The 15,094-nt window shown below is 52.5% G+C and overlaps 1 protein-coding gene across 1 annotated transcript in view; it reads left to right on the top strand.

Moving 5' to 3' along the window:
• Positions 1 to 13,974: 13,974 nt before the first annotated feature.
• acox1 (acyl-CoA oxidase 1, palmitoyl) overlaps positions 13,975 to 15,094 on the top strand; it is a 109,953-nt gene continuing 108,833 nt past the window's right edge. Inside the window, 1 exon segment of the mRNA XM_038777335.1 lies at positions 13,975 to 14,083. Coding sequence (XP_038633263.1) covers positions 13,975 to 14,083 — 109 coding nt within the window.

The raw sequence follows: 15,094 nt of genomic DNA, 5'->3' as shown, positions 1-15,094 counted from the left end.
AGTTGAAGCTGGCTCCCCATTCTGTTGCCAGCTTCATTCTTCCATCAGTGCCCCGAAGCAGAGAGGCCCAGTACAGAAAAGGGAGGACCTAGTCATTCATTTCAGAGCTGGTTGTGGGACCTGGCTGTGTGCAAAGTGGCTGTCACATTTTCAGTGATTAGAAGCACGTCAGGACATCTTTAAGGATATTATGTTGGGAGCGGTACGGTAGTGTAGTGGCTATCACTGCTGCCCCATGGCGCTGACGACCCAGGTTCAATTCTGGTCCTGGGTCACTGTCCGTGTGGAATTTTCACCCCACAACCCAAAGATATGCTGGTTAGGTGGATTGACCATGCTACATTGCTCCTTTATTGAAGAAAAATAATTGGGTACTCTAAATTTAAAAAAAATTCCACTGGGAACCAGCGAGACCCCGGTGCCTTCCCTGATTGCATCTGTCCTATCACTGTTTGGACCTCCTGCGAACCCGACAGTGCTTCCACTGCATTTCCTCCCCCACCTCGGGGAACTCCAATCTCTCAAGAAACTTTGTTATCGCCGATTCTTCTTTTGGGGGCTCCGACCTGTAAAGTCTCTCATAAAAGGTCCGAAATGCACCGTTCACTTTACCCAGGGTGGAAACCAGCCTGCCTCCCGAGTCCCTGATCTGGATAATCTCCTGAGAGGCTGCCTGCCGCCTTAACCAATGAGCCAAAAGACAGCAGGATTTCTCCCCGTGTTCATAGATACCCCCTCAGTCACCTCAACGTACGCTCTACCGTACCAGTAGAAGCAGGTCAAACTGTGTTTGCAGCATTTTAGCTTGCCAGGAATCCTGAGGTTGGATCAATCAAGTATCTACAGTCCACTTCCAAAATGCCATCAACTAACTACTGGGCTTAAGTAGGGTGTCCATTCAAGGCCAGTGTTGACTCAATGGGCCAAATGGCCTCCTTTTGCACTGGATGTTCAGTGATTCTGTGCCCGAGCCCCTATCGCTAAACTGTGCCCTGCACCCATGCCCAGTCCCAGAGAGAGATGGCGCAGTCACTGGGTGGTGTGACACAGACGCAGAAGGTGGTGGCACAGTTGCAGCGTGATGGCGTGTAGTCCCAGACAGAGGTGGTCCACTCCCAGTGCTCAATAAAGAACAAACAAAGAACAAAGAAAAGTACAGTATGTGTTGTTCCTCGTGTCTTAATAAAGCTTGTGGTCTCAAAGGTGGAGAAGATGCTTTATTGTGAATTTGTTCTCTCTTCAGAGCTTAACTTACGGCTACCTCAAATGCTGCCTGCTTGTGTGTCTGTGTCCTGCTACCAGTTCTGCCTTCCATGAAGTGTGTCCTCACTTCCTGTCCCTGTGTATTTATGGCTCTCCCGTGCTCCCTCTAGTGCTTGCTCAGTTGTATTGCATCTACTCATATCTACAATCACCACATCCCCCTTTTCTCTTTACTTATTTTCTGTACATCGTTCAAGAAAATTGTACAAAACAGTTACTTATGATATGTGTATCTATACAAGTGATGGTGCTATTGCATATTTTACAAAGCCAATTTATATTTATGAGTCCAAACTTGATGAATTTGTTCAGAGTTTTTTCTTTTGTTGTTGTTGACGTGGTGATATTGATATTGCAACTCCGTTGTGAATGTTGTTGGTGTTCCTTGTTATTTTAAGTAACCAATACGTCATCCCATGGTGTTTGCATGGTCGAACCACTGATGTTGACTGACATGGACTTTTTTCTGTGCTTGTGGTATCGATTTAGTATGTCATCTGCCTTGAAAGCTGGTGTGCTTGCTTGTTCTGGAGCAGATGTGAGTTTGTGCGATTCGTTGTCATCCCATGGCATGTTTGTAGTCTTGTCATTGTTTTGGAGTGTGCTGTGGCATTGTCCTTTATGTGCAGAGTTGTACCATTTTGTACAAGTCGTTGTTTCATTGCTGTTGTTTCTGTCGTTCCTGTCTTTGTTGTTTTCGTTGCCGTTCTTTTTGCTGTTTTTGTCGTTTCTGTCTTTGTTGTTGTCGCTATCTTTGTTATGCTTCTTGTTGGTTTTGTTGTTCTTCTTGTAGTTTTTTTTGTTGTGCTTGTAGTTTTTGTTGGTGCTGTTGTTCTTGTTTCTGCAGTGCTTCTTGCGATTTTTGTTGTTCTTGTCGTGCTTCATGTTGCTTTTGTTCTTGCTGTTGTTGTTCTCGTTTCTGCTGTGCTTCTTTTGGCTTTTGTTTTTCTTGTTATGCTCAATGAGTGTCCCGTGTGGATAATTTGAGTCATTGTCACAGTCATTAGTGCGAGTGTCCTTTGTGGAATCTGTTGCATTGAACATTTCATCTCGAGAATGGTGAGACTGATCTGATGTTGCATTGATGCTGGTGACATCATCATTTGTGGTGGATTTGATTCGTCATCTTTGCTTTCTTGGTGCTCCTCTTCTGGAGTCAAATTCTTCGCGATTTCATTTGACGCGGTCTCTCTGGACTCTTGGTGCTCCTCTTCCGGAGTCAAAATCTTCATGATTACAATTGACGTGGTCTCTCTGGACTCTTGGCGCTCCTCTTCTGGAGTCAAAATCTTCATGTTTCTGTTGATGTGGTCTCACTGGACTTTGGTGCCTCCTCTTCTGGAGTCAAATCTGCATGGTTTCTATTGTCGTGGGTCTCACTGGACTCTGGTGCTCCTCTTCTGGAATCGAAATCTGGATGGTTTCTATTGGCGTGGTCTCTCTGGACTCTTGGGTGGCCCTACTCTGTGCTTCTGTACAGACAAGCTGAGAGCTGTCAGTCTCGCTGTGATCCTGTATGTTGAGTGTGATCACCTTGTCACTGTTTTCACATGCAGTGGGTAGATGTACATTGTCTTCTCCTTTATTATGTGAGCTTGGGTAGGCTTTCCATGGTCTGCTTGCGGTTGCTCAGATACGGCGGGTTGACCTCCATGGTCTTGTTCATGCATGGTGTTCACCAGGGAGTGTTTGCTTGCTTCCCTTTTGGAGTCTTTCATCACTCTCACTGAGGAGCCTGTCATCACTCTCTCTGTGGAGTCTTTCCGTGCTCTCTGTGTGGCGTCGTCTTCGTCTTGGGTATTGCTGTCATCCAATGTATCGACGATCTGCCATGGCACCATGGTGTTGGATTCATCTACCACGAGTAGATTCGTGTTGAGCTTTGCGACTGTGTCGCTGATGCTGTGATCAGCATATCCGAATAACTCAGCCATGTCTGAGTAGTATTGCTCGAAAACCAAATCATCTTTTTTTGTTTCGGATTTCTTTTTGTTCTCTTCACTTTGGGTGGTGTAGACTGCTTTTTCCAGGATGTTGTGGGAGTTGTTTTCAACTGCTGGTTTAAGTTCAGGCGTTTCTTTGTCTTCTGAGGCAAGAAAGTTTGGTTTTACCGCTTTAAGTATCTTGTTTTCAATTATCGGGCATTTCCCTTTTAAGTAGGTGTGGTCCGGATGCTCAGACGCCATGACGCTCGTGACATCATGCGTAGGAATCAATTGCGCATGCGCAAATCGGCCTTCCTTTAATTTGCGGTTTTGTGTCCAATGCGCATGACGATCCGCGACCAAAACGTTTTGAGACTGCGCATGCGCGGCGTGCGCATGCGCATAACGATCAGCAACAAGAACTTTTTTTAACCGCGCATGCGCAGAACGCAAAATGGGTGATTGTAACCGCGCATGCGTGGCTTCCGTTTCCTGCGCATGCGCAGACGCAGTTTTTTGTTCTTTGTCTGCCCGAGACTGTAAAATGTGCTCCGACGCATTTTATCGCGGATTTCAGCGTTTTTTCTTTCTGAAAGTTGTAAGTTACCTTTTCCTTTCGATCTGTACTGGATTTCAGCATTTTGGCTGTGAAAAATTAAAGTTATTTCTTCTTTTTGATCTGTACTTTTCACTCGCGATTTCTTGACTGAACCCTTTCTGTTTGTAGAGTTTTGCATCACTCAGTCTCTGTGCAGTTTGGCCTCTGAGCAGACCGTGCTGTTCAAATTCCTTACAGTACTCTTCAAATTTGTTTAGTATTGTTTGTAAGTTGTTGCTGTCTTCATCTTTTGAGTATTTAAATCCATTATAAACTTTCCTAGCTTCATGCCCTGCGATGAGCATTGCTATTTTAATTTCATCTGAGGCTGCTGCTACATCATTAGCTATGATATAAAAATCGAACATTTGTTTAAATATTTTCCAGACATTTCTTACATTGCCAGTCGTGTCCAGCTGAGGTGGGGTTCCAAGCCACATCCTCGAATAAGCGATGTCTTCCCAAGTCCAATGTCCAGTAGGAGATTTCCATGCCATTTTGTTCTTTCTGTGTCTGCAGCTGAGTTGTTCTGTAGTAAGCACCTGAAGCCACTCCTGGTATCATGTGTTGTTCCTCGTGTCTTAATAAAGCTCGTAGTCTCAAAGGTGGAGAAGATGCTTTATTGTGAATTTGTTCTCTCTTCAGAGCTTAACTTACGGCTACCTCAAATGCTGCCTGCTTGTGTGTCTGTGTCCTGCTACCAGTTCTGCCTTCCGTGAAGTGTGTCCTCACTTCCTGTCCCTGTGTATTTATGGCTCTCCCGTGCTCCCTCTAGTGCTTGCTCAGTTGTATTGCATCTACTCAGATCTAAAATCACCACACAGTACAGGAACATGCCCTTCGGCCCTCCAAGCCTGCGCTGACCACGCTGCCCGACTAAACTAAAATCTTCTACACTTCCTGGGTCCGTATCACTCTATTTCCATTCTATTCATGTATTTGTCAAGATGCCCCGTAAATGTCACTATCGTCCCTGCTTCCACCACCTCCTCCGGCAGCGAGTTCCAGGCACCCACTACCCTCTGAGGAGCACATCTCCTCTAAACCTTGGCCCTCGCACCTTAAACCTTTGCCCCCTAGTAATTGACCCCTCTACCCTGGGGAAAAGCCTCTGACTATCCACTCTGTCTATGCCCCTCATAATTTTATATACCTCTATCAGGTCGCTCCTCAACTTCCGTCATTCCAGTGAGAAAAAAATGACTTTATTCAACCGCTCCTCATAGCTAATGCCCTCCATACCAGGCAGCATCCTGGTCAATTTCTTCTGCACCCTCTCTAAAGCCTCCACATCTTTCTGGTAGTGTGGCGACCAGAATTGAACACTACTCCAAGTGTGGCCTAACTAAGGTTCTGTACAGCAGCAACGTGACTTGCCAATTCTTATACTCAATGGCCCGGCCAATGAAGGCAAGCATGCCGTATGCCTTCTTGACTACCTTCTCCACCCGTGTTGCCCCTTTCAGTCACCTGTGGACCTGTACACCTAGATCTCTCTGACTTTCAATATTCTTGAGGGTTCTACCATTCACTGTATATTCCTTACCTGCATTAGACCTTCCAAAATGCATAACCTCACATTTGTCCAGATTAAACTCCATCTGCCATCTCTCCGCCCAAGTCTCCTAACAATGTAAATCCTGCTGTATCCTCTGACAGTCCTCATCGCTATCCGCAATTCCACCAACCTTTGTGTCGTCTGCAAACTTACTAATCAGACCAGTTACATTTTCCTCCAAATCATTTATTTATCTTTTTTTTAAAATAATTTTTATTAAGATTTTCACAAAATATAAACAACAAAACAATATTAACAAAACAACCGTGGTAAAAACCCAAGAACAACACCCACCCAACTACAAAAGCAACTGCAAACAAAAAAAACAAAAAAAAAAAAACACCCAAACAACAAAAGGAAAAGAGATAACACCCTGATGGAACCATCAATTCAGCGAACACATGTAGTTGGATCAAAACAGAGGCTTTAATACACTTACAACAGAGCCAGCCTATTCGTCGTTGAACTCCAGATGACTGCAGGCTGGCTCTAAGGCACTGATCTTTATACATCGGTCCCAGGGAGAGGAGTCCTGGGCTGAGCCAAGGGAGGAGCCCAGTACAAACTCTCGCGTACTCCCAGAGCGACTCCCCCTGGTGGTCGGATAGTGCAACTGTACTTACAATGGTGGATAGTGAACATATATACACGGAGTTATATTGGCAACTATATACAGCATTGATCTTACAACGGGTAGATAACGAACATATATACATGGAGTGATATTGGCAACTATATATAGCGTAAATCACATTCACCACACACACGCCACATCCCACAACCCCATGTACACAGTTCTCCCTCCCACTGAACCAAACAACCCCCTCCTCCCCCCCCCCCCCCCCCCCCCCCCCCCCCGGGTTGCTGCTGCTGTCGGCCTATTTCCCTACCGTTCCGCCGGGAAGTCCAGGAAAGGCTGCCACCGCCTAAAGAACCCCTGTACTGATCCCCTCAGGGCAAATTTCACCTTCTCCAATTTAATGAACCCCGCCATATCATTGATCCAGGCCTCCACATTTGGGGGCCTCGCATCCTTCCATTGAAGCAAGATCCTCCGCCGGGCTACTAGGGACGCAAAGGCCAGAACACCGGCCTCTTTCGCCTCCTGCACTCCCGGCTCCACTGCAACCCCAAAAATTGCGAGTCCCCAGCCTGGCTTGACCCTGGATCCCACCACCCTCGACACCGTCCTTGCTACCCCCGTCCAAAACTCCCCCAGCGCTGGGCACGCCCAAAACATATGGGTGTGATTCGCTGGGCTCCCCGAGCACCTGGCGCACCTGTCTTCGCCCCCGAAAAACCTACTCATCCTCGTCCCAGTCATGTGGGTCCTATGGAGCACCTTGAACTGTATAAGGCTAAGCCTCGCACAGGAAGAGGAGGAATTCACTCTCTCCAGGGCATCCGCCCACGTCCCCTCCTCAAACTCCTCACCCAGCTCATATTCCCATTTCCCCTTCAGTTCCTCCACCGAGGCCCCGTCTACCTCCTGCATTACCCGGTATGTGTCCGAAATCCTCCCTCCCCCAACCCACACCCCCGAGAGCACCCTGTCCCGTACCCCACGTGGGGGCAGCAAGGGGAACCCCTCCAACTGCCGCCTGGCAAACGCCCTAACCTGCATGTACCTAAACATGTTCCCCGGGGGGAGCCCAAACTTCCGTTCTAACTCCCCCAAGCTCGCGAACCTCTCCTCTACAAACAGGTCCCTCAACCTCCTAACCCCTACCCTGTGCCAGCCCAGAAATCCGCCATCAATGCTCCCTGGGACAAACCGATGGTTCCCCCGTATCGGGGCCTCCATCAAGCCCCCCACTTCTCTATGCCGTCTCCATTGCCCCCAAATTTTGAGGGTAGCCGCCACCACCGGGCTCGTGGTATACCTCGTTGGAGGGAGCGGCAACGGTGCCGTTACCAGCACCTCCAGGCTCGTGCCCACACATGACGCCACCTCCACCCTCTTCCATGCTGCCCCTTCCCCGTCCATTACCCACTTACGCACCATCGCTGCGTTGGCAGCCCAATAGTACCCGCAGAGGTTGGGCAACGCCAGCCCCCCCTATCCCTGCCCCGTTCCAGGAACACACTTCTCACCCTCGGTGTCCCATGCACCCACACAAATCCTGTAATACTCCTGTTGACCCTCCTAAAAAAGGCCTTCGGGATAAGGATGGGGAAGCACTGGAACAGGAACAAAAACCTCGGGAGCACCGTCATCTTAACGGACTGCACCCTCCCCGCCAGTGACAGCGGTAACATATCCCACCTTTTGAACTCCTCCTCCATTTGCTCCACCAACCTTGTGAGGTTGAGCTTGTGCAGGGCCCTCCAGCTGCCAGCCACCTGGACTCCTAGGTACCTGAAGCTCTTCCCTGCCTGCTTCAGTGGGAGCCTACCAATCCCCTCCTCCTGGTCCCCCGGGTGCACCACAAACACCTCGCTCTTGCCCAGGTTCAGCTTATACCCAGAGAAGCCCCCGAATTCACTAAGAATCCTCATCACCTCCGGCATCCCCCCCACCGGGTCCGCCACATACAGCAACAGGTCGTCCGCATAAAGCGACACTCGATGCTCCTCCCCACCCCGCACCAGGCCCTTCTAGTTCCCTGACTCCCTCAAAGCCATGGCCAGGGGCTCAATTGCCAACGCAAAGAGCAAGGGGGACAGGGGACACCCCTGTCTCGTCCCCCGGTACAGCTGAAAGTACTCCGACCTCCTCCTATTCGTGGCTACACTCGCCATCGGGACCTCATAGAGCAACCTCACCCAACGGGCAAACCCCTCCCCAAACCCAAACCTCTCCAACACCTCCCACAGATACCCCCACTCAACCCTTCTCTGCATCTAATGCCACCACTATCTCCGCCTCCCCTTCCACAGCCGGCATCATAATAACGTTGAGGAACCTTCGAACGTTTGTATTCAACTGCCTTCCCTTCACAAATCCCGTCTGGTCCTCATGAATGACCCCCGGCACACAATCCTCTATTCTTGTGGCTAGGATCTTTGCCAGCAGCTTGGCGTCTACATTTAGCAGCGAGATCGGCCTATATGACCCACACTGCAGAGGGTCCTTGTCCCGCTTCAGGATCAAGGAAATCAACGCCCGTGACATAGTTGGGGGCAAAGCCCCCCCCCCCCTCCCTTGCCTCGTTAAAGGTCCGGACCAACAGGTCCGCATACATTTTATAAAATTCCATTGGAAACCCATCCGGCCCGGGCGCCTTCCCCGACTGCATGCTCCCTATCCATTTAACCAACTCCTCCAGCTCGATTGGCGCCCCCAGTCCCTCCACCTGCCCCTCCTCCACCCTCGGAAATCGCAGCTTGTCGAAGAAGCGCCCCATTCCACCCCCCTCCACCGGGGGTTCAGACCGGTACAGTTCCCCATAGAAGTCCCTGAAGACGCCATTAACATCTACCCCCCTCCGCACCACCTTCCCAGCTCTATCCGTCACTCCCCCAATCTCCCTGGCCGCGTCCCGCTTTCGGAGCTGGTGTGCCAGCATTCTGCTCGCCTTCTCCCCATTCTCATACACCGCCCCCTGTGCTTTCCTCCATTGAGCTTCCGCCTTCCTGGTAGTCAATAGGTCGAACCTGGCCTGAAGGCTATGCCTCTCTCCCAGCAATCCCTCCTCCGGAGCCTCCGCATATCTCCTATCCACCCTCACCATCTCCCCTATCAGTCTCTCCCTCTCCCTCTGCTTCCCCCTCTCCCTATGGGTTCGGATGGAAATCAACTCCCCTCTAGTCACCGCCTTCAATGCCTCCCAGACCGTCCCCACTCGGACCTCCCCGTTGCCGTTGGCCTCAAGGTACCTCTCAATACACCCCCGAACCCTCTCGGCCACCTCCTCATCTGCCAGCAGCCCCACCTCCATGCGCCAGAGGGGACGTTGGTCCCTCTCCTCCCCAGCCCGAGGTCCACCCAGTGCGGGGCATGATCTGAAATGGCAATGGCAGAGTATTCAACATCCTCCACCCTTGAAACCAGCCCCATGCTCAGGACAAAAAAATCAATCCTCGAATAGGCCTTATGCACGTGGGAGAAAAACGAGTACTCCCTGGCCCTTGGCCTCGCAAACCTCCAGGGATTCACCCCCCCCCCCCCCCCCCCCCCCATCTGTTCCATAAATCCCCTCAACACCTTAGCCGCCGCCGGCCTCCTACCCCTCCGGGACTTGGATCGATCCAATGGGGGATCCAGCTCCGTGTTGAAGTCCCCCCCCCATGATCAGGCCCCCCACCTCCAGGTCCGGAATGCGGCCCAACATACGCCGCATAAACCCCGCATCGTCCCAATTTAGGGGGTAAACATTCACCAACACCACCCGCTCCCCCTGCAGCTTACCACTCACCATCACATACCTCCCGCCACAGTCAGCCACCACCTTTAACCCCTCAAACGACACCCTCTTTCCCACCAGGATCGCCACCCCCCTGACTCTTCTCATCCAGCCCTGAGTGAAATACTTGGCCCACCCATCCCTTCCTCAGCCGAACCTGGTCCGCCACTTTCAGGTGTGTCTCTTGGAGCATGGCCACATCCGCCTTCAGCCCCTTCAAGTGCGCAAACACCCGGGCCCGTTTGACCGGCCCATTCAGCCCCCTCACATTCCAGGTTATCAGCCAGATCAGAGGGCTCCCTGCCCACCTCCCCTGCCGATTAGCCATAACCCATAACCCATCCCCTGCCCACCACTGGCCAGCATCCCCCGCTCGGCCAGTTCCCCACGGCGGCAACTCCCCCCCCCCCCAGAACCCCCTGCATCCTCCAGCTCCTTCCTGACCATTTCAGCAGCAACCCGGTACCCCCCCCCCCCCAAAGGCTAGGACCCGTCCTAGCCGCGCCCCTCCCTTCATAGCACTCCCGTGAGCCAGCTATCTTCTGCTGACCCCGGCGACTCCCGCCCTACCTCCGACTCCTCCCCACGTGGGACTACTCCTCCTCCTTCATGCCCATCAGCAGGCCCTCCTCCACCCCCCCCCACCCCCCCCCCCCGCTCTTGTGCGGGAAAATAACAGCCAGCAACGGCCCGCGCTTCTCAGCCCTGACTCCGCCCCCATCATCCCACAGCGCGGGAAACCAGAGAAAAGCCCACACTTTCACCCTGCCCAACCCCGCGTCCTCTAGGGCAACTCCCATTGCCAGTACCCACCACCAGCTCCCCACACTCCCCGTTTACCTCCCTGCCCGAACCCGTCCACCAGACCCATACAAAAAGACATAACGACATCACCCCACACACCCTGAAGCCAACCCACATCTTACATTAAACAGAGCAAACACAATTACATTATCATACAAAATCCCCCATCTTAGACCCTCAGTTTGAGTACAGTTTCTTGGCCTGCACAAAGGCCCACGCCTCCTCCGGGGACTCAAAATAATGGTGCTGGTCCTTGTAGGTGACCCACAGACGCGCCGGCTGCAACATGCCAAACTTCACACTCTGTCTGTGGAGCACCACCTTCATCCGGTTAAACCCGGCCCTCCGCTTAGCCACCTCCGCACTCCAGTCCTGGAAGATCCGCACCTCTGTGTTCTTCCACTTGCTGCTCCGCTCCTTCTTGGCCCACCGGAGCACGCACTCACGATCCACGAAACGGTGAAACCGCACCAACACCGCCTGTGGCGGCTCGTTCTGCTTGGGCCTCCTAGCCAGAATTCTGTGGGCCCCCTCCAACTCCAGGGGCCCCTGGAAGGACCCAGCTCCCATCAGCGAGTTCAGCACAACAACCACGTAGGCCGCCAGGTCCGACCCCTCCAGCCCCTCCGTGAGGCCCAGGATCCGCAAATTCTTCCGCCTCGACCGGTTGTCCAGCTCCTCGAACCGCTCCTGCCATCGTTTATGGAGCGCCTCGTGCATTTCCACCTTCCCCTCGACGGCCACGGCCTCATCCTCCCTTTCGGATGCCTGCTGCTGCAGCTCCCGGATCGCGGCCCCCTGGGCTGTCTGAGTCTCCATCAGCTCTCTGGTGGTAGCCTTCAGCGACTTCAGCAGCTCCACCTTAAGCTCCTGGAAGCAGCGCAGCAGAGTCTCCTGCTGCTCCTGCGCCCACTGCCTCAGCTCCTCAAGGCCTCCGCCGGCCGCCATTTTGTTTCTCTTCCCCCGCTTTTCCAGGGGTGCTTCCACCATGTTTCTTCTTACCCCACTCCTGGTCCGGACCATAGGACCTTAGGGATCGACTCCAGTCCCCTTCCCACGTCGGGATTCGTCAACGAAGTTCCGTGGGGTCCCTGAAAAGAGCCCCAAAGTCCGTTATTCGCAGGAGCTGCCGAACCTGCGGCTTAGCTCCGCATTGCCGCCACCGGAAGTCCCATGGAGCACAAACCTGATGTGTCATAAGAACTAGGAGTAGGCCATCTGGCCGCTCGAGCCTGCTCCGCCATTCAATGAGATCATGGCTGATCATTATTGGACTTAGCTCCACTTTCCGACCCAAACACCATAACCCTTAATTCCTTTATTCTTCAAAAAACTATCTATCTTTATCTTAAAAACATTGAATGAAGGAGCCTCAACTGCTTCACTGGGCAAGGAATTCCATAGATTCACAACCCTTTGGGTGAAGAAGTTCCTCCTAAACTCAGTCCTAAATCTACTTCCCCTTATTTTGAGGCTATGCCCCCTAGTTCTGCTGTCACCCGCCAGTGGAAACAACCTGCCCGCATCTATCCTATCTATTCCCTTCATAATTTTATATGTTTCTATAAGATCCCCCTGCATCCTTCTAAATTCCAACGAGTACAGTCCCAGTCTACTCAACCTCCCCTCGTAATCCAACCCCTTCAGCTCTGGGATTAACCTAGTGAATCTCCTCTGCACACCCTCCAGCGCCAGTACATCCTTTCACAGGTAAGGAGACCAAAACTGAACACAGTACACCAGGTGTGGCCTCACTAACAACTTATACAACTGCAGCATAACCTCCCTAATCTTAAACTCCATCCCTCTAACAATGAAGGACAAAATTCCATTTGCCGCCTTAATCACCTGTCGCACCTGTAAACCAAATTTTTGCGACTCATGCACTAGCACACCCAGGTCTCTCTGCACTGCGGCATTTTTAAATATTTTATCATTTAAATAATAATCCCGTTTGCTACTATTCCTACCAAAATGGATAACCTCATATTTGTCAACATTGTATTCCATCTGCCAGACCCTAGCCCATTCACTTAACCTCTCTCTGGAAGAGTTTATTCATTGTTCCACTCCTGCTATCTCTGCCAGTCCCTTTGCTGCTGACTGTCAGCCAGCCATCCTGAGTAAAGCATGAATGGGGAATTGGGGGTTACAATTACTGGTATTGAACTGGTATTGTTCATGGACAGTCCAGGCAGGAAGGGGCTGTCTAGTTTGCCTTCATTCTTCTCCTTCTTCACCATATGGTTGGTGGCCCAGGGTGTCTCCCTATATCAATGAGATTCTGCAGCATTCAACATTTCACCAGCTATCTTGACACTCACAGCAAACTCCCATAAGCAGTCATGTGATGGAGCCCAGGTAATCTGTTTTTTCGTGATGTTGATTCAGGAATAAATAATGGCCCAAGCCACCCAAGTAACTCCCATGCACTTCTTAAGAAATCATGCCATGCATGGAAATGTTTACATCCACCCAAACACGTAGTTGGGGCCTTGGTTTAACAATTCATGTGAAGGAAGCACCTCTGACAATGCAGCTCTCTCTCAGGGCTACACTGCAGTGTCAACCTGCCTTTTTGTCCTCAGGCTTTGGAGTGGTATTTAAACACAACCCTGTAAGTCAGGGACAAAAGTGATACCAACTGGGCTGCAGCTAACCCAGATGGTATTTTTGCTTTAAGTGGTGCATTGGTTCCCCACAATCTGGGAGGTGGACATTTCTCCTTTAGGTGCTTCTGCGGTTCCCACCCTCTTGGAGTTTAACATTGCTCCTTTAGGCGCTCCTGCGGTCGCCATCCTGTCAGAGTTGGACATTGCCTGTTAAGCGCTGATGCGGTCCCCACCCTCTCCGAGTTCGACATTAATCCGTTTAAACGCTGATATGATCCCCACTGTCTCGAAGTTGGACTTTGTCCCTTTAAGCGCTTCTGCGTTCCCAACCTCTTCGAGTTGGATATTGCCGCTTTAAGCGCTCCTGCGGTCCCCACTCCTGAAAGTTGAACATTGCCTCTTTAAGTGCTCCTATGGTCCCCACCCTCTCAGAGTTTGAAATTGCCCCTTTAAGCATCCCTGCAGTCCCCACCTCTTCAAAATTGGACATTGTCTCTTTAAGCGCTGATCTGGTCCCCACCACCTCAAGTTGGATACAGTATTACCCTTTAAACGTCGATGTGGTCCCCACCTTCTTAGAGTTGGACATTGCCCCTTTAAACACTCCTGCGGTCCCCAACCCCTCAAAGTTGGGAATTCTCTCTTAAAACGCTCTGATGCTGGAGTCCCCACTCTCTCAGAATTGGACATTGCCTCTTTAAGCACTGATGTGGTCCCCACCTTATCAGAGTTGGACATTGCCCCTTTAAACGCTACTGCGGTCCTCACCCCGTTAAAGTTGGACATTGCACCTTTAATCGCTGCTGCTCCCCTCTCTCTTTCGGCCTGCGTCCGTGTTTGAGGTGCTGTTAGTCTCAGTGTTGTCGCCATGAACCCAGATTTGCGTAAGGAGCGGGAATCGGCTTCTTTCCACAGCGAGGCCCTGACACACATACTGGATGGAGGGGCCGAGAAAACCCGCCGCCGCCGGGAGATCGGTGAGAGCTGGGGAAGGGGAGCATCTGCTGGGGAAGGGGGATCTGCTGTGGAAGGGGGATCTGCTGTGGAAGGGGAGCATCTGCTGGGGCAGGATCTGCTGGGGGGTGGGATCTGCTGGGGGGGATCTGCTGGGGAAGGGGAGCATCTGCTGGGGTAGGATCTGGTGGGGGGGGATCTGGTGGGGGATGGTGGATCTGCTGGGGGGGGGAACTGCTGGGGAAGGGGAGCATCTGCTGGGGCAGGATCTGCTGGGGGTGTGTGGGGGAGGATCTGCTGGGGGGGTGTGGAGGAGGATCTGCTGGGGCGGGGTGAGGATCTGCTGGGGCGGGGTGAGGATCTGCTGGGGAAGGGGAGCATCTGCTGGGGCAGGATCTGCTGGGGGGAGGATCTGCTGGGGAAGGGGAGCATCTGCTGGGGCAGGATCTGCTGGGGAAGGGGGTGGGGAGGATCTGCTGGGAAAGAGGGGTGGGGGCAGGATCTGCTGGGGAAGGGGAGCATCTGCAGGGCAGGATCTGCTGGGGGGGAGGATCTGCGGGGGGGGGGGGCAGGGTCTGCTGGGGGGGGCAGGATCTGCTGGGAGAGGGGGAGGATCTGCTGGGGGGTGATCTGCTGGGGAAGGGGAGGATCTGCTGGTGAAGGGGAGGGTCTGCTGGGGGACTGGGGCTGGATCTGCTGGGGGAGGATCTGCTGGGGGAGGATCTGGGGGGTGTTGGGGAGGATCTGAAGTGGGGGTGGGGGAGGATCTGCTGGAGGAGTGGGAGAGGATCTGCTGGGGGAGTGGGAGAGGATCTGCTGGGGACGTGGGTGAGGATCTGCTGGGGGGGTGGGGAAAGATCTGCTGGAGGGGTGGAGGAGGATCTGCTGGGGGAGTGGGGCAGGAACTGCTGGGGGGTGGGGGAGATCTGCTGGGGGAGAGGGGCAGGATCTGCTGGGGGGAGTGGGGGAGCATCTGCTGGGGGGGGGGGGGCGGTGGGGGAGGATCTGCCGGGGGGGGGGGGGGTAGGGGAGAT

The sequence above is a fragment of the Scyliorhinus canicula genome, chromosome 18, assembly GCF_902713615.1.
Source record: "Scyliorhinus canicula chromosome 18, sScyCan1.1, whole genome shotgun sequence".
In the NCBI taxonomy this organism is placed as follows: Eukaryota; Metazoa; Chordata; class Chondrichthyes; order Carcharhiniformes; family Scyliorhinidae; genus Scyliorhinus; species Scyliorhinus canicula.
Note: the sequence above shows the minus strand (reverse complement) of the source record. Positions and strands in the feature narration are given on the sequence as shown.